The sequence below is a fragment of the Scardinius erythrophthalmus genome (genome assembly GCF_964197995.2).
Source record: "Scardinius erythrophthalmus genome assembly, chromosome: 19".
Lineage (NCBI taxonomy): Eukaryota > Metazoa > Chordata > Actinopteri > Cypriniformes > Leuciscidae > Scardinius > Scardinius erythrophthalmus.
The window spans coordinates 27,664,999-27,682,248 of record NC_138239.1 but is presented as its reverse complement, the minus strand read 5'-3'; the positions used below and the strand labels follow the sequence as shown (position 1 = coordinate 27,682,248).

The 17,250-nt window shown below is 36.4% G+C and overlaps 1 protein-coding gene across 8 annotated transcripts in view; it reads right to left on the bottom strand.

The window, feature by feature from the left end:
- The window catches only part of LOC308707465 (nesprin-1-like), a 75,058-nt gene that overhangs the window by 32,520 nt on the left and 25,288 nt on the right, over positions 1-17,250 (bottom strand). For 5 of the 8 annotated variants that reach the window (XM_081393981.1, XM_081393988.1, XM_081393985.1 and 2 more), the window contains exons 35-61: positions 16,914-17,182; positions 16,370-16,535; positions 15,917-16,072; positions 15,616-15,768; positions 15,327-15,509; positions 15,048-15,185; positions 14,762-14,947; positions 14,544-14,666; positions 13,974-14,156; positions 13,126-13,269; positions 11,958-12,146; positions 10,800-10,940; positions 10,052-10,171; positions 9,808-9,969; positions 9,485-9,679; positions 8,745-8,909; positions 7,320-7,511; positions 5,853-5,987; positions 5,601-5,701; positions 5,357-5,534; positions 3,419-3,550; positions 2,995-3,144; positions 1,829-2,038; positions 1,642-1,743; positions 758-877; positions 388-588; positions 124-297 (exon numbers count right to left, since the gene is read on the bottom strand). In XM_081393981.1, the coding sequence (XP_081250107.1) occupies positions 124-297; positions 388-588; positions 758-877; positions 1,642-1,743; positions 1,829-2,038; positions 2,995-3,144; positions 3,419-3,550; positions 5,357-5,534; positions 5,601-5,701; positions 5,853-5,987; positions 7,320-7,511; positions 8,745-8,909; positions 9,485-9,679; positions 9,808-9,969; positions 10,052-10,171; positions 10,800-10,940; positions 11,958-12,146; positions 13,126-13,269; positions 13,974-14,156; positions 14,544-14,666; positions 14,762-14,947; positions 15,048-15,185; positions 15,327-15,509; positions 15,616-15,768; positions 15,917-16,072; positions 16,370-16,535; positions 16,914-17,182 (4,368 nt within the window). The remainder of the gene's footprint in view (positions 1-123; positions 298-387; positions 589-757; positions 878-1,641; positions 1,744-1,828; positions 2,039-2,994; positions 3,145-3,418; positions 3,551-5,356; positions 5,535-5,600; positions 5,702-5,852; positions 5,988-7,319; positions 7,512-8,744; positions 8,910-9,484; positions 9,680-9,807; positions 9,970-10,051; positions 10,172-10,799; positions 10,941-11,957; positions 12,147-13,125; positions 13,270-13,973; positions 14,157-14,543; positions 14,667-14,761; positions 14,948-15,047; positions 15,186-15,326; positions 15,510-15,615; positions 15,769-15,916; positions 16,073-16,369; positions 16,536-16,913; positions 17,183-17,250) is intronic. The other 3 variants (XM_081393983.1, XM_081393984.1, XM_081393987.1) reach the window with 2 other exon arrangements.

Genomic DNA, 17,250 nt, shown 5'->3' with positions numbered 1-17,250 from the left:
GAAATATTTTGTAACATTGTAAATGTCTGTAACTGTCAACTTGTTTTGAATGACCTTACTGAATCCCCAAACTTTTGAACAATTGGGTGTTGTTTTATATAATCTGTATAAAAATCATGTTACCTCTGAGATGCACTCCAGCTCAACTCCTTTTTTGTGCGCTTGCTTGAGCACATCCTGAGCGCGAGCTAGCGTCTCTTCCAGAGTCTGACGCTCACGTGGCAAAACAAAGGCACTAATTTTCTTGTAGAATGTCTCAGTGAGGACCATGTGCCACTCCAAGCCTTGGAAAAATTCCTGGAAATGAAGCATTTAGGGACACATGTTGAAGTAAGGTTATATACATATTTTTCACACACACAAGACGTGTTTAGGAGTTTGGTGTACCTTGTGTTTGTCTAGAAGGCTGTGCACGTCCTCTACTGAGCTGGCAATCATCTTCTGGTCAGCGGTCATCTTATCCTGGGCCGTGTCCACCAGATCAATAAGATCTTGCAGAACTCGTTCATACTGATTCTTCAGTGCCATATTCTGATTCAGCCCACTCCGTCGAGAGCCCACCGTCATCACCAGCTCCTCATAAGCATCCTGTCCAGCACACACATGGACAACTTTGAGAAGACCCAGGTATTTCAGGTCTTAACCATTATATTTTAGGACTATATTGTCTGCTTTATAATAATATAGTGCACAAAAGTGAATGTAAGAATAAAAGTGTTTATTTTGCCCATGTTGATGCCAATGATTGGTCGTGTACCTGTAGCTTCAGCAGCTCATTGGTGGAGAACTGGTCCGGGTGTAGCTCCGCCCCTCTGGCTTTCAGCTCTGTTATTCTGTGCTCAAAGTCTTTCAGCGTCTCTTCTACCTCTGCAATAGTCTGTCAGAACAAAAATGACACAGCGATGACACAAGAGTTCACAGAGATAACTGTGCAACTGTGTTGTTATTGTTAACTAAAACAAACTATTACCAATAATTTTTGTAAATTGAAATAAAGCTGAAATAAAATATAAAAAAATTATGAAAAACTTTGAAATTAGCTCGTTCACCCAAAAATTTAAATTGTGTCATCATTTACTCACTCTCAAGTTGTTCCAAACCTTGTATGAATTTCTTTCTTCCACTGAACACAAAATAAGATTTTTGAGGACTATGGGTAACCAAACAGTTGATGGACCCCACTGACTTCAATAGTATTGAAAAAGTACTATGGAAGTCAATGGGGTCCATCATTTTTCAAAATATCTTTTGTGTTCAGCCGAGGAAAGAAATTCATGCAGGTTTGAAACAACTTGAGGGTGAGTAAATAACGACAGAATAAAATATTTTGGGTGAACTATGCCTTTAATTTGAGGTAATAAAAATTACTTTAAAAAGTAAATTACTAAAACTGAAAAAAATTGAAATTAAAATAAAAATAAATATAAGCTAAACAGAATTATTATTTAAAAAAAAAACTAAAATTGACAACTTTACAAAATGACCATAACTTAAACTAACATTAAAATGAAAATTAAAATGAAAGCTAATTCAATATTAATGAATACTAATGGCATATGAATAATACTAAAATTATACTGATATACAACTAAAATCACTGTTAATCCAATGCATTAATTAATAATCAAAAAAATGTCTTACTTCAAGTTGTTTAGTTGTTGTGTGGTCAAGAACCCCTGCCATTTTCTGGATAACCTGGAACTTGCTTTCACTAATCGCTGTAAAGAGACGCTGCAACTCCGTCTGAAAAGAAACAGGAATTGAGATGATGTTGCAGCGTTGCATTCATGTACAGAACTGAATGGTGCCCATCAGGCCTGATTCCCACCTGGAAAGCCGTGAGCTCCCGCATTCTGCTCCGCATGGTGTCACAGCGGTGGTCCAGAGCCGAGTCCAGGGCTCCCAGGCGTCGCGTCAGACAGTCCAGAGTGTCCTTCATCAGGGTCTGCTCTTCCTCTGAGAGACCCACAGAGCTGGCGATCAGGCCCTGGCTGTGGCTGGCCACCCCGGTCACCTCCGTCACTTCTTTTCCCATTGTCTGCGAGGCAAGCAAAAAATATAGATAAGATATTTATAAATGTGTTTCAGTTAATTCTACAGCTCTATCTACATGTATAGTTTTACTTTTCACAGTTGGCAGTCTTGTTAAAAAACCTAAATGAGAAATGTTCCCTTGGCAACAAACTCAAATAAATAAGCTGAAGTGCTAAATTTATTCAAACTAAAACTAACATGAAAATGAAAAAAAAAAGGAGATAATTCTAAATATTACCTTTTAAAATATAAAAATGTTTTGTACATAACTGTTTTCAACATTGATGATAATAATAATAAACGTTTCTTGAGCAGCAAATCAGAATAATAGAATGATTTCTGAAGGATCATGTGACACTGAGGACTGGAGTAATGATGCTGAAAATTCAGCTTTGCATTACAGGAATAATTTACATTTTAAAATATATTCAAATAGAAAACAGTTATTTTAAATTGTAATAATATTTCACAATATTACTGTTTTTTTGTATTTTTTATCAAATAAATGCAGCCTTGGAGAGAATAAGAGACTTCTTTTAAAAACATTAAAAATCTTACCAAACTTTTAAAATGGCAGTGTACATTTATATACAAAGACACACACATACACAGACATATATATATATATATATAACAAAAACTTTTGTGTTAGATGCGATGAATCGCGACTAATCGATTTGAAAGCACTAGTTTTTTTATTAAAATAATATAAAACATAAATGTGCTTAAATAACATAATTAATAGTTTTAATAATAAAATTTTAATTTAAGTTTCTCAGGTTTAAATTATTGTCCAGAAGTCATATACTGTAAACAGTATATGAGGATATATAATATTATATTGTTTAGAGTAAAATGTCTTTTATATAAAACAAACATCCGGAGAACTGAAAGTGGGTGAATATAATGTCTCAGATAGGAATCAAATATTATCGAGCAAAATTTGCTCAAAGTTTAGACCTCATAATTGGACAGTTGTGTCTCAGCGTTCTCCGTCAGCAGCGCAGGGCCAGAAAACAGTGTGTTCTCCACATCATCCACCCAAGAGGAAGAGGCTGTGACTGCTGAATAAAGCTGCTGCTCCATCAGAATGACCTCGCGCTCTGTGGCCTGTAGAAACAATAACACATTATACACTGTTTAGGACACCTACATACATGTTGATATGATAAGCTGTCAGGTCAAGCAATAGGTTGTGCATTATAGTGATTTTACCATGGTTAGGGTTGTAAACATTCATAACAAGTACTACAGTTCTTTTACCTTAAGTGTAGGCTGTTAAGGAACTAGGTGCATTAATACAATTCAATTCAATACTAAATTGTTGTGTCGTCACAACTGCATGCATCAAAGTACCAGAAGTGTTTTATATAAATGTGTCTACCTGAGGGGTCATTTCCTTTATTGTCTGACTGAATCCATTGTGCAGGGACATCAGGCTGGACTTGTCCTGGACGTGAGTCTCTCTCTTATAAACCGGGGAGGCAGTCTTCACACAAGCAGTTCTAGAGTAAAACTGTAAGAGAATATAAAACTTTTACGAAACACTCCACCAACAGAGAGGGTTTCCGAGTATTACAACTGTGCCACAGTTATGCAAGATCTTTTGCATTCCCTGAAGGCAGCCAGGCCACAAAAAGAATAGTGCTAAAGTTTAAAGTAAAATGACAGTTGAGAACCCAAATGCAGAAAAAGAGAAAGAGACACTGATATTATGCAACATAGATTGATAAAAATATTTATGGGATGAATGCCAAGGTCATAGGGTTGATTTCCAGGAAACTTATCAAATTTATGTCTTAAATGCAATGTAAGTTGTTTTGGATAAAAGCATCTGCCAACTGCATTAAATTTAAATGTATACTCACTGTATACAAGTATATATTGTAAATGTATAGTTGTTAGGGGCAGGAGAAAAAAAATAGATGCATCACGATTCTCTCTCCAATGATTCAGGATTGATTCTGAATATAGTTTTTAACCGTGGATGCGCGATGACTCTGAGTGTACACACACACACACACACACACACATGTCCACACACACACACACACACACACACACACACACACACACACACACACACACACACACACACACACACACACACACCTTACATAAAATAATCTTTCATAAAGTTCGGAAAGGTTGAAGCGAATTACAAGGACTTCATTGCACAGGATATGCGTTGTGAGAAACGTGGGCTTTGCTTGATGTTATACGCTTGCAGTGTGCGGTCTCGCCCTCCTTTATTTTCCTTACAAATGCTGTATGAAGGCATAATTTATGTTGTTTGGAATGCAGTGGGCTTTCATGCGGCTGTGTGCAACTCCGTGTAAGTGGCTAAATGTACTTGCATCTCAAAATGCTTTTATGTCGCAAAATTAATGTAAACTCAGCCTGTTATGTCTTAAGGGATTAGACAGGACAAAAAAACGTTATATTTCAAGAGATCTGTGCATTAGTGTGAATGCAGCTTATTAGATCCCCCTCTGTCTATGATGTCAATAATCACACCTAACGAAGACCCTTTGGGTCGAAACATTGTTAATTTGAATAAATCCTTGGGAACAGAAGTGGCAGTGTGCCGATTCTTGTTTATTTTGAGTTTGATGCTTCATTTGATCGAGCACCTGCCAAAAGTTTTTGGATGTGCACACAATTTCTTTAATAATATATATATATTTATTTATATATATATATATTTCTAAAATAATAATCAAACAACAATAAAGCTGAGAAAGAGTAAAATCACTCACTGCTCTTGAATGGAAAACGTTCAGATACTCTGCTGAAAGCATTCTTTGTTAATTGCTTGTAATATGTTATGCTTTGTTCCTCTTTATTATTTAGGCTACTACTTGCTTTTATGTTTTAAAGCTATATTAGCTTATATATTTAAAATTCTTAACATACAATTGATTAATAACATTTTTGAATTTGTAATTATTTTGAATAAAAGTTACATTACATATTATGTAATTAAATCAATAAAAAAGATTTTGAGATTTTCAAGTTGTAAACTAATTAATAAGAAAAAAAAGCAGATCAAGATTCGTCTTGGAATCGGATCGGATCTTGACGTGCCTAAAGATTCCCACCCCTAATAGTTGTATACTCATTAACTGAGAGAATGCATTGAATGTATGCACTTTCAGAAATGCATTTGTCACACTTTATAGCTAATCAGGTAATCGGCAAAAAAGCTGAAAGGTGATTAAAAATTGCTGACCTAAAATATGCATTTTAATCTAAAATCTTAATGTTTTGGTCAACTACTCTAAATTTGAGCGATGTGGATACTGTAAAGAAATCAGTGTACCGGTTGTTTGCTGTCTTGCTCCAGGGTGTTCATGAGGAGCTGTAGTTTAGTGACCATGTCTTTTTTCAGACTTTCCCATCTCTTTCTCCTCTGCTTTTTCACGGCCTGACTGTCTCCCTCCAGCTCTATATCAGGGGACAGGGTCTCCGTCGCACTGCAGAACATTTGACAGACAGAACTGTAAAGAGAGAGTCAGTAAAGGTTTGAGGTCAAAATGAAAGAGAGAAATGCAGGTTAATGGTACCTGGCTCTGACGGGTGATGCTTGTTGGGTGAGTATTTCCTCTCCACGGCTTGCTACAGATTTCAACAGCTTCTTCTGCTCTGCAAGTTGCTCTTCAAGCTCCTGAATGAACATAACATATTATCGTTCCTCATTTAGTAGATGCTTTCTTATTTAAACACCTTACTACAGATTCAGTCCCACTGGGGGACACAATGTTGATAGCTCTAAGTATTTTGATCACTCACTCTTCATCTTGTGAAATGTTATGTACCTTCTGTTTCTGGAGGGTGTCCTGGTGCTGTAGGCTGCGAGTGGAGCGGGCCTGGGCCAGCCAGTCCTGCATGTTTGGACTCTGGGACAGACTAGAGTCTGATTCACTGGAGTCTGACGGTTCCTGAAGGGAATCCTGCGGGAGAGGGACAATGCAAACATGAGTACATACAGTACAGCGGATTAATAGTCTTGAATACCGTAAATACCTTGTTGGAACTGAATTACAATAAAATCAAAAGATCATACAATCATGAATCAAATCATCAGTCATCATTCTCATATTTGGCAATATTCTTGTGAATAACAGCAGGAAAAGAGGAAGCCATGCATGAGATTGAGGTATTCAGACCCAGAACCCAGTGCTGCTGAATTATTTTGCACATGGAGTGACAAGAAAAAAAACCTATGATATAATATTTCATTATTACACATGATGTTTGAAGGCCTTTCAACTCCTCCCAAATTAATGTCGCCTGCAGGACATAAAAGACAAAACTTTTAGAGAATCTCACAAAAAGTGGGTCAAATTTTACTCAGAAAGAAATTTATTATAAAACATCTATTTTATTTAAATATTTAATGTAATTTTATTATAATAAAACCTTTATTATAATAAAATACTTTACAATAAGGTTTTATTGGTTAACATTAGTTAGCTACATTAGTCAACATAATAATGAACTGCACTTTTACAGCATTTATTATCCTTTGTTCATGTTAATTTTAACATTTACTAATACATTGTTAAAATAAAAAGTTGCATTTCTTAACATTAGTTAATGCACTGAAGTAACATGAGCAAACAATGAACTTTTGTATATTTTATTAACTAATGTTAACAAAGATAAACAAATACAGTAACAAATGCATTGCTTATGGTTAGTTCATGTTAGTTAATACATTAACTAATGTCAACAAATGAAATCTTATTGTAAAGTGTTACCAAAATCTTTTTTTATTTTAACATGGATTTTACTTTAATCCTGGATTTAACTGTAATTACAAAAAAACTACCTTGTTTACTTCAACATACATTTTTTTTGTTAAAGAAAATTTGTTTTAATATAAGATAAATAAAAAATAATGGTTTTGTTTCATTCCTCCTCATGGTCAGAGATGGTGTTAATAGTGGATAAAATATTTTATAATAATAATAATAATAATTATCATTATTATTATTATTATTATTATTTTATGAAAGATGCTATTCAAATAAAATGTATTACTATTATTATTATTACTATTATGTACCATTATAATGTTTTGGCCATGGAACTTGAAGGAATTTGGAGCACCATTTAATACAATGATATTTAGTATATACATAAGGAAATCATTCAGTATCATGACATATATATCAAAGCAATGTAGCGCTAACATTCCGCCTGAGTACTTTTTTAGGGTTTCCAACCTGTAGAACAAACATGTCTAAGTTTCCAGCCTTGATTCAGAGGTCCAGTCTCACCTGAATGTTGATCTGCTTGTCTTGCAGCATCCTCTGCAGCTCTAGCAGGCTGCCTTTCAGCGTACGCAACTTCCCGGAGAGCTGCTCCGCGTCTTCCCTGTTCTCCGGTCGGCCCTCCAGCAGAAGATTCTCGCTGTGTCTGGAGAGCTCGGAGAGAGCCAGCACCTTCTCCTCGATTTCCAGCAGCATGTTCTGCAGGAGCAACAGAAGAGAGGCCAGCTCAAACATGGTTCTGCAGCTCTCATCCCAGGACCTTACCAAACACCTACATTATCCGTAATCCCTCACGTGCCATGCTCACAGTAAACATGCATTCTTGAGAAAAACAACAAGAATGTATGAAAGTACTTCAAATTATATCCAAAATTCACTTGAAAATTGTCTACACAGTGCATATGCTACTAAAAAAAATCAAGGTGTTCCACTTTGGGACATCTGCCAGTTTGTATTTATGTACAAAGACGAAGCCCCACCCCTTTCACCACTAATGCTGCAGTCACCCTCATGAATATGCAATCAGAGGTGGAACAGACTGCAAGTGAGCACCAATCCTCTCACAGGAATCCTCTAATGTCCTCAAAGCCAACTGTGAACAGTGTTACACTGAGATATTTGCATAATCTGATTACGGGTCGTGCCACAGACGCTTAGGAATCAATCCATCTGAATGCTCAGAGGTCTTTTAATACTGCCGTTTACGGATAACAAAGTATCCTGTTCTCTGAGAGGAATTAACAAAAACTCATTCGTTTAAAAACACAATGTCGATAGATAATAAGTCAAGTCAAGTCAAGTCACCTTCATTTATATAGCGCTTTTAACAATATAGATGGTTTCAAAGCAGCTTTACAGTGATAATAGGAAATTACAGTAACAGAGATTGTTTTGGCTTTACAGCAGCTCTAGAATAAAGATATTGTCCAGCTAAAGTTAGTTTTTGATTGATTCACCATTGCAAAGATCATTAGTTATTAACTTAGGGGCCGCTTACACAACACTGTTTTAACTGAAAACAGAAAACTTTTAATGTGTTCTGACCGTTCATTTGCACGACAACAGTGTTTGGTGGCTCGAGAATTTTTTTGAAAAACGTTATCATCTCCGTGTAAACTTCATAAACCTGAATCTGTGAAAACGGTGACGGCGTGCACATGCATATTATGTGTTTAGCCTATAGCTATGCGCATTTGAATATATATGTGCGCAGGCGTTTAGTCTTTCTTTACAAATTGACATTGCCTAATTACTTGTCTGGTCTGCATAATACAAAAAAATTTGTCGTTTCTGCGTATCCATGGGAACTGGAATCATTCTGATAACGTTTTATCTGAACAGAGCAAAATAATGCATTTTCTTTTTTAGATAAAACAGTAAATCATAAATAATTTAAATATTTTAGTAATCGGCAATAGAGGGCGCTCTAACCTGACAGTCTCTGAGTTGCTCTTCCATGTCTTCCGAGTCCTGAGAGCAGGAAGTGATGTTACCACGAGTGCTCCGCACCCATTGGTCCAGCTGGTCTGCCTGGTTCAGGTAGCTCTGTAAAGCCTGCGCCTGTTGCTGCTTTTCCACTCGTTCACTCTGTCGCTCCTATACACATCACCATAAACAACTATGAATATCCACTGAGCATCTGTCAGGACTCCCGGCTGATCAGCCGGGTCTGTCTTTTTGTGTTTTGTGGTTGCTGTTTATTATGTTCGCCATGTGCTCCTTTGTTAGTCATGTCTTTACCCCACCCCCTCGTTTTCTTTGCATTAGTCTATGCCTCACCTGTTGCCATCACAGGAATTATTACATTTCAAAATATTAAAATAGAAAAAGATTATTTCAATCGTAATCATGTTTCACTGTATTTTTTATGTTCACCAGCCTTGGTGAACATTATGTAAGAGGCTTCTTTCAAAAACATTTTAAAAAAATCTTAGCAACCCAAACTTCTGAACAGTTGTGTTATTATAAAATGTATATTTATTATTTGTTAAATAATATATTATTTTACATTATAACCTTATATTCTTTGCATCTTGTGTAGTTTTGAAATGTAAGTTATTAAATGTAAACAAGGAATGTAAACCAAGCTTAATTGCTCAATATATATATATATATATATATATATATATATATATATATATATATATATATATATATATATATAGGTATACCTCAAGAAGCTGGCGTTTTCCTGAAGCTTTCATGTGTATGGTGGCCATCCTCTCCGCCAGTACAGTGAGTGTGGACTGCATGGCCAATTGATCCGAAGAGTCCGAGTCCACGACATCAGACATCAGCTCTTCTGTGAGGCTGGACTGAAGCCCATCTATATCATCCTGCAGTCTGACGATTTCCTCCATCTGATTCTGGAGGAATATGGCAGTATGACGGTTTTGTTTTTGTTCTGCATCCATATTCTTATAAAGCTCCTATATAGCTGGAGCAAAGGCAACAGAGAAAATCCTTCAGAACTTCAATTCTACAACAGGCTCACCTGATATAGGACCATTTGTCTGTCAGGACTGAGATCATGCATAGGGGGCTCGTTTAATCTGGTCTCGATGGACTCCATCTTAGTAGAGATGGACTGTACAGATCCCTGATAGCGCTGTTGCTTCTCCAGAGCCTCGTAGAGCGTCTTCTGCTTTTCACTTATCTGCAAAACACGAAGATAATCACAACTCAAAGACCAGAGAATACTGGTGCATCTGACTGTTGAACACAAAAGACCAACGTACCACATTTTTCAGGGTCTCCCACGAGCGCTGAAGATCATCTAAACTGGCTACCGACTCCAGCGTGGGATTGTACAGCTCCTGGAGGGGAGCTCTGGTGAGAGTGGCTCTTCCCATGGACATCTACATTTAGGACAGTCCAAGTAAAAACAATGCAAAATAAAATACATCATGTTAATATGCTACAAAAGTCACTGCACTGCTGTCTGTCACAGACTTAACATGCATTGATTCAGGTTTAAATTATGGGTGCTGTATGTTCAGAAATACTGCCTTAGCAACTAACTGAAATAAATAAGTTGAAGTACTAAAATGACTAAAATACATAAAAAAATAAACTATATTCAAATATTCTAAATGATGCAATTTACTTCTGTTTTGTGAAGGACAAATAAACCAGAATGGATATCAGTTACAATCTTAACATTTAATTAGTGAAACATTATTTGAATGGACTGGACTTCTCTATTAGTTTTTTACACAACAACAATGTAGCACATTACTATACATACATTATTGCATGCTGTTTCACATACTATTTCATAAATAGTATGCCATATATAGCATACACTATGCAGTAGACTTTCAAATTTGGCTTTCTATCCAAACCCAATTTTCTTTAAAATGTTTTGAGTAAAATTAAGGTGAAATTGATAGTTGCAAAAAGGCAGCAGGGGAAAAGTCTGCGAGAAATAAGATCAAGCACCAAATGCTTTGTGTGCATTTGTGTGCACCACATTAGTGCTAATACCTTGCTAATGGCTGCTTCAGTGTTAGTAACAGGAGAGGGAGATCGACAGAAAGCAGGAGAGCAGATCTCACTGCTGGTGCCCTCCTCCCCAGACTCCTCTGTCACAGGAGACAGGAGAGACTGACAGCGACCAGCCGACATCTGACAGCATCACAATCAGAGAGAGTCACAGAGCAGAAGATATTAGTCAGTCAGTTCACAGAGCTGTAACGTTCAGTGATTATGACATGCAAAGATCGCTGAGAGATGAGAAAATAAAGACCGTTCAGGTAAGAGTTTTTACTTTTTTTAAAGTTTTTAGAGTTTTTTCTTAAAACCCCTTCCTCATCACCCCCAATTTTGGCAAGTGCTGCATACATGAAATGCCCAAAATAAAAAGGTTACTGCTCATAAGTAATTCTGAATAGAAACATAACACACATACATTTAGAAAGCCAACCCTTGAGAGTTTATATTTCAAGACTCAAAATTAACCAGACTGTTATTAATATTGAGATATATAAGCTCAAACATATTTTGAACTAAAATAATCTGGGATCACCAGTGATCCCTGACAGGTAAGGGTTTTTTAAGTGGTTTTCATGCAAAAATATCTAAAATAAGTTACATTTACATTTAATAAATATATTTTTAAAAGCAAAACTGTGTAAAATAATGCATGCTTTGTTTTCAAGGACTATATTCACAGAATGTTTTTTTTTCTTGTTTTAGGCCTAAATTTGGTTAGATTTAAGCTTTAAACAAGAAATGCTAAAAAGGTAAGACATGTATGGTTTTATGTATATATATAGGCTATGTTTGTTTTTTAAGCCATGCCAGATTATTTGGCCATTTTCATGGTGAAAACTGTACTTGTTATAGTCATTAAAATAGAAACTAAAGATATTAAAGATCCATTTTTTCTTAAAAGTCTTAATATCTTATGTTATTTGTTTCTCAAGTAAATTGACCTTGTTTTAAGGACAAATAGGATGATATCTATATATAAGACAAATATTATGATTAAATTATTAAATATGATTAAAAATGGCTTTTGTAGTGCACTCAATTATTTAGAATACAAGAACAAATAGCAATCACTTTTTGAGACATTTACTACTCTAGCTTGTTTGCTTATCCCACGATTATACTGGCACGCCCACGTTCAGAATAACGTACCGAGACTTGTGACTGGGTCTTTCTTTTAATAGCATCACCGTCCAGTTCCTCCAGACTCTCGTTCAAACCCTCTGCATCACTCACTGTCAGGAGAGTGGTGGCGTGTTTAGCTTTCACCGTCAGCATCTTACACTTGGAATTCAGAGATGCAATCTGCTCCTGGTAGCCCTTAATTTTCTGGGCCAGTTCCTGTTTAGATAAAAATAAACACAGAAGAGATGACAAAGGATGTTATTTAGCTGCAGTTTAGGTTAATGCAAGAAACAGGAAAGATCAGTATGGTTAACCACAAACAGAAGTCAACAAAAATGAGATTTGAGGACAGTAGCTATGTTTCCATCCAAAGTAGCAAATTTAACTTGTATGTAAAACTTTAATATATAATAAAGCAACGTTTCCACCCCATGTGTTCAAGAGAACTAAATCATCACTTCCTGAGAAATTGGCGTAAAATAACTTTAATATAAATGAAAGTTGCTACAATTTCTCTTTTTTCATCATAACTGACTTGCGCCTCAGAGCGCGTAGATGAAACGCAACAAATACAGTTATGTTATCTTGCTTTCCAAGTTTATGTGCATATCTTCTTATCGGATTAAAAAATAAAAAAATGTATGTGCATATCTTCTTATCGGATTAAAACATAAAAAAATGTATGTGCATTTTTAGAATTTATGCACATCTTGGCATTTCCATCCAGGTTATTTTAAGCTATAATCAAAAATTTGCATAAAAATAGGTGGATGGAAACATAGCTAATGTGGCATCACTAAGCTGAATCTACGTGACACCTCGTCATCAATGTTGCTATTGTTAACTAAAACTATTAAAAAAAATTTTGCCAATTGAAATAAAGATAAAATAAAATAAAATAAAATAAAATAAAATAAAATAAAATATAAATATCAGATGAAAAACCTAAACTTAAATGAAAATGTTGCCTTGACTGAAATAAACAGAAATATGTGTTGGTTGAAGTACTAAAATGACCAAAACTAAAACTGATATAAAAATAAAGCTATATAGAAATATATTTTTTTTAAATACAAAAAAATTAATGATTAATGAAACTTAAAAAAAAAATCTAATTCAAAATATTAATAAACACTATGACAGTAATATAAGTAAATACTATAATAGTATAAAAAATACTAAAATATCACTGCACCTCATGATGATTGATTTGTGCCTGCAGCTCTTGGATGTTGCTGGTGTTCACAGGTTGGTCCTGAATGACCCGGTGAGCATCTTCAATCATGGCCTGCAGGTTTCTGACTTCCTGTTCATACTGTTCATACTGCACCACTGCCTCCTAAAACAGATATCATACACATGTATTTTTATATCATGATGAGTCCTACTGGACTTCTGTTGTTCTTAAATTGGGTTAATTACTACACCTTAACCTTACCCCTTAACTAACCTCTTTCAGACACCTTTGAAATATGTAAATGCAAATTAATACACTATTTAGTTCCTTTACGAAGCTGTTACATCATGTTGACTTAAATATTTTAGCCTGGTGTTTGTGTATAGTACATTTAATATAGCAAAACCTGACCCATTCTAAAAAATAACACTCTGAATACATCCCAAATTTATAATCATTTCTTACAGATCATAAAAACAAAGACAGCATTTGTGCCTAATAAGCTATAAGCACTCAGGATTCAGGATAATTTATGGTGTGTTCCATATGTACTCGGAAGTCGGAAATTCCGAGTTCTCAGTAGGAACTTTAAACTGGAACCTCAAGTCTGAGTTCCAACTCGGAAACTCAAAGGAACAGCAACAACCCTGACTTCAGAATCCAAAATATCTGCTCAGCGCATCAACAGTAGTGAAACAGTAGTAGCACTTCTGTTTGTCTGTGTCTCAATAAACTTGTGGTGCATACAGTACTATCAAACCTCTATCTGTGGACATGATTCTCCAGCGTTATCTGTCCAGAATACTGTTTGCATTCCGAAAGAGCAAGCACAACGAATGCTTGCCTGGATGCGTTTTCCGACTTACCTGCAGGATGTTGCACTGCTGGATGGCGGTGTGCTGCAGCTGACTGGCCTCTTGTTGCAGATTCAGAGCAGTGCGACAGATGGACAAACTGGTCACCACTTCCTCAGGGACTCTTAGAGCGCTATGACACTCCTGAACGTCCTCTACATGCTGCTTGAAGCTCTCCATGTCTGCCAGCAAACGCTAAAAAATAAAAAAAATCCATTCTAAGAACAAAAATTGTTTCCCTTTTTTCCACACTAAAATACTGAATTTACAGTCTGTAAAAAAAACAGGTTCACAGAAAGCACTCAAAAATTAAGCAGAAGAACTTTTCTGTTACCAGATCTTTAACCATGTAAACTACAGCCAGAAACATTTAAGAAAGCATGTGAAAAGAGGAAGAAGGACAGAATCAAGCTGGATTAAACTAACTACTAAGCCACTGCTCCTTAACTAAATTTAAACTTAAAATCTATTTTATTACACATATCAAGGACACAACATCTATAATGCAGTCAAGTAGGTCTTGGCATGGAATAATAGGGCTCAAATAAATTATGTATTCAGGATCAAAGCAGATAAATGTACCTGTCTTTGAGTCAGTTGTTCTTTTAGACTGAGTCGGGCCAGTTCAGGAGACGTGAGAGTGGCTTGAACCTGCTCCAGAGACACATGCAGGGCCTTCACTTCATTCTCAAACCTCTCCATGTCCTAAAAGAAAATACAAAGTCAGTCATGCTGAGTAATAAATATATTTAAATCTGAGGAGGGAGGAAATCGTTTTAGGCGTGTTGAGGTGCTCAAACCTTCGCTGCGTCCTGTAGACTCTGCAGTCGTGATCTGATGCCCTGCTCCAGCTCCTCAGTGTGACGGCTCAGTTCTGACACCTGCTGTCCCATGGCCTCCACCTGCAGCGTTTCAGACAGTATCTCCACCTTCTCCTGCATGGCCTCCATGTCACCATGGAGCTCACGCGACTCACGCAGAACAGACTGCAGGGTCAAAAGCAAAGATTATTAATTGTTACAGTAGACAGTAACTGATGGACTTAAATGTTATATACATATTTGACTTGTGTGCGTAGAAGTTCACCTGATACATCCTGATCTGTTCTTGCAAGTGCGAGGAGGAGTTCCAAATTATGTTGGCCTTCACCAGGCTCCTGGCTTTGTCTGTCCACTTCACTATGAACTCAAACATCTCATTGTACTCATCTAAATGTGCATCCGCCTTATGAGAAAAAATACATCATATCACATACAATGTTTGAAAGACTCTAATACAAGTAATAAACGAGCAAATAACCTGTTTTCAGTGAGATTCTGTCTTATTAGCTGAATGTTCATTTTGTCTATTAGTAAAACATCTTACCTTCTTCAACCATATAGTCTTATATTCAGCCAGTCGAAGAGTGTGATGATGGATCTCTCGTAATTTGGCAATTGCATCAGCTAGCTGTGTGGCTATCAGAGGGTTGCGGCGACCAAAGTCCTGCACTGCGGCTTCTAGCTCAGCGAGATTTCTTCCGCAGCCGTCAAGTTCATCACAGAGACGCTATAAATAAAGCAAGGAGTTCAAGTACTTTATAGCCATTCAAGACAGTGAGCATTAACACATTAAAATGTTATCAATATAAAGATTATTAGGATGCAACAATTACTCTGGCCTCATCTTTGGCCTGGTCAATATCAGTGGCCTTTTCCTTCAGAGTGGTAGAGATGGCCTTCAACTTTTCAGACACATCATGAATTCTGGAGTTGAACTCTTCTTTGATAACTCTGGTCTTCTGGATGTCTCTCTCCTTGGCTTGAACCTAAAGGTATGGATTAATTAATTTATATCTTATATTATGAAGTGTTAGTAAAAAGGGTAATATTGTTCAAAACATTGGTCTCCTATGATTTTGTAAGAAACTGCCAATTAATACACTATGAAAACAATAAAAAAGGGTAATTATGTACCTGGTCCTCAATGGATCCCAGTGCCAGGGACACTTCAGCCAGCTGCATTGAGATCTCAGATGGTAAAATAGTGAACAGGTCTAAGTATTTACTTTGCTGCTGCTCTGCAAGCTTGTCCACGTTCTGACGATGCGTGATCAGCTCTCCATGCATCACCTGCACAAATTTAAAATACAATAAAGACAGGCAAATTCATTCTACCATTCTATTTACATACTACCACTATAGTATGTATACTGTGAACAATATGAAAATATTCTATATGCATGCAAAACCAGAAACACTACATTTCTTGTAATATCAAGAAATACTGCATTGGGTACTGCATCCCACAATGCAACAAGCTCAACTTCACCTAATTAAACATGCAAAATTGTGTCAATAGTGTAGCATACTGAAGTTTGAAAACAAAAAAATAGTGTTGGATACTAAATAGTTTCTTTTTTTTTTCACCTCCAATTCTTGTGTGAGAATATCCAGATCAGATGTGGGGTTCAGCAGGAGCTCCCTGGAGTCCTGGATCCAGCTCTTGACCAAACTCAGTCCTCTCTCCACACCTTCCCTGTCCGATAATTCCTGCTGGACCCGAGCCTTTCCTGTCCTGGCCTTCTGCAGGAAACTACAAGAGACACAGGTTGTACAAATTAGCATTCAGTCAATAATGCTGGTACAGGCTAATTATCAGCATTGTTCTGTTCAAGCTATTAATTGGAAGCAAAACTAACTGACATTAAACTGGTTAGCAATCAATCACTTTTTATCATTTGCACAAGCTACAAATACATTGGTTACTGTAGACAGTTGAATTAATAGTTTAAAATTGTATAAAATATATGTCATCATATTGGTATTAGCCAATCTTAGTGATGCTTGAAAAAAACTGTGTATTCTTTTCTTTGACAGGTTTTAAAAGTACTAAACAGATTAGCATATTTTGCACTGTACATAATAATATTTTGGTGCTGGATCCATATTGGTTTGGAGAAAGATTACACACCTCTCTAGCTTATCTTGCACGGCTTTGATCTCCTTCAGACTTGGTAATTGCTCATGATCAGCAGTTGGCACAGACACCTCCACATCATGTAGCAGGCTGAGAGCATACTGTCGTAGGAGAGTTAGAGAAGACTGCTCCCTCTCTAAGTCCTGACCGACCAGCTCGTATTGGTCCAGATGTGACTGCAATGTGGCTTTGGAGGCTTTTTCAGCGGTGCAATCAGGAACACGGCCCTTCAGCTCTTCTGTTACAGCTCTAACCTTCATCATCTGAAAAACATAGTTGTCTTGTTTAAAAAACTATATAATTATTTGTGACATTAACCTGTTAACCCAAG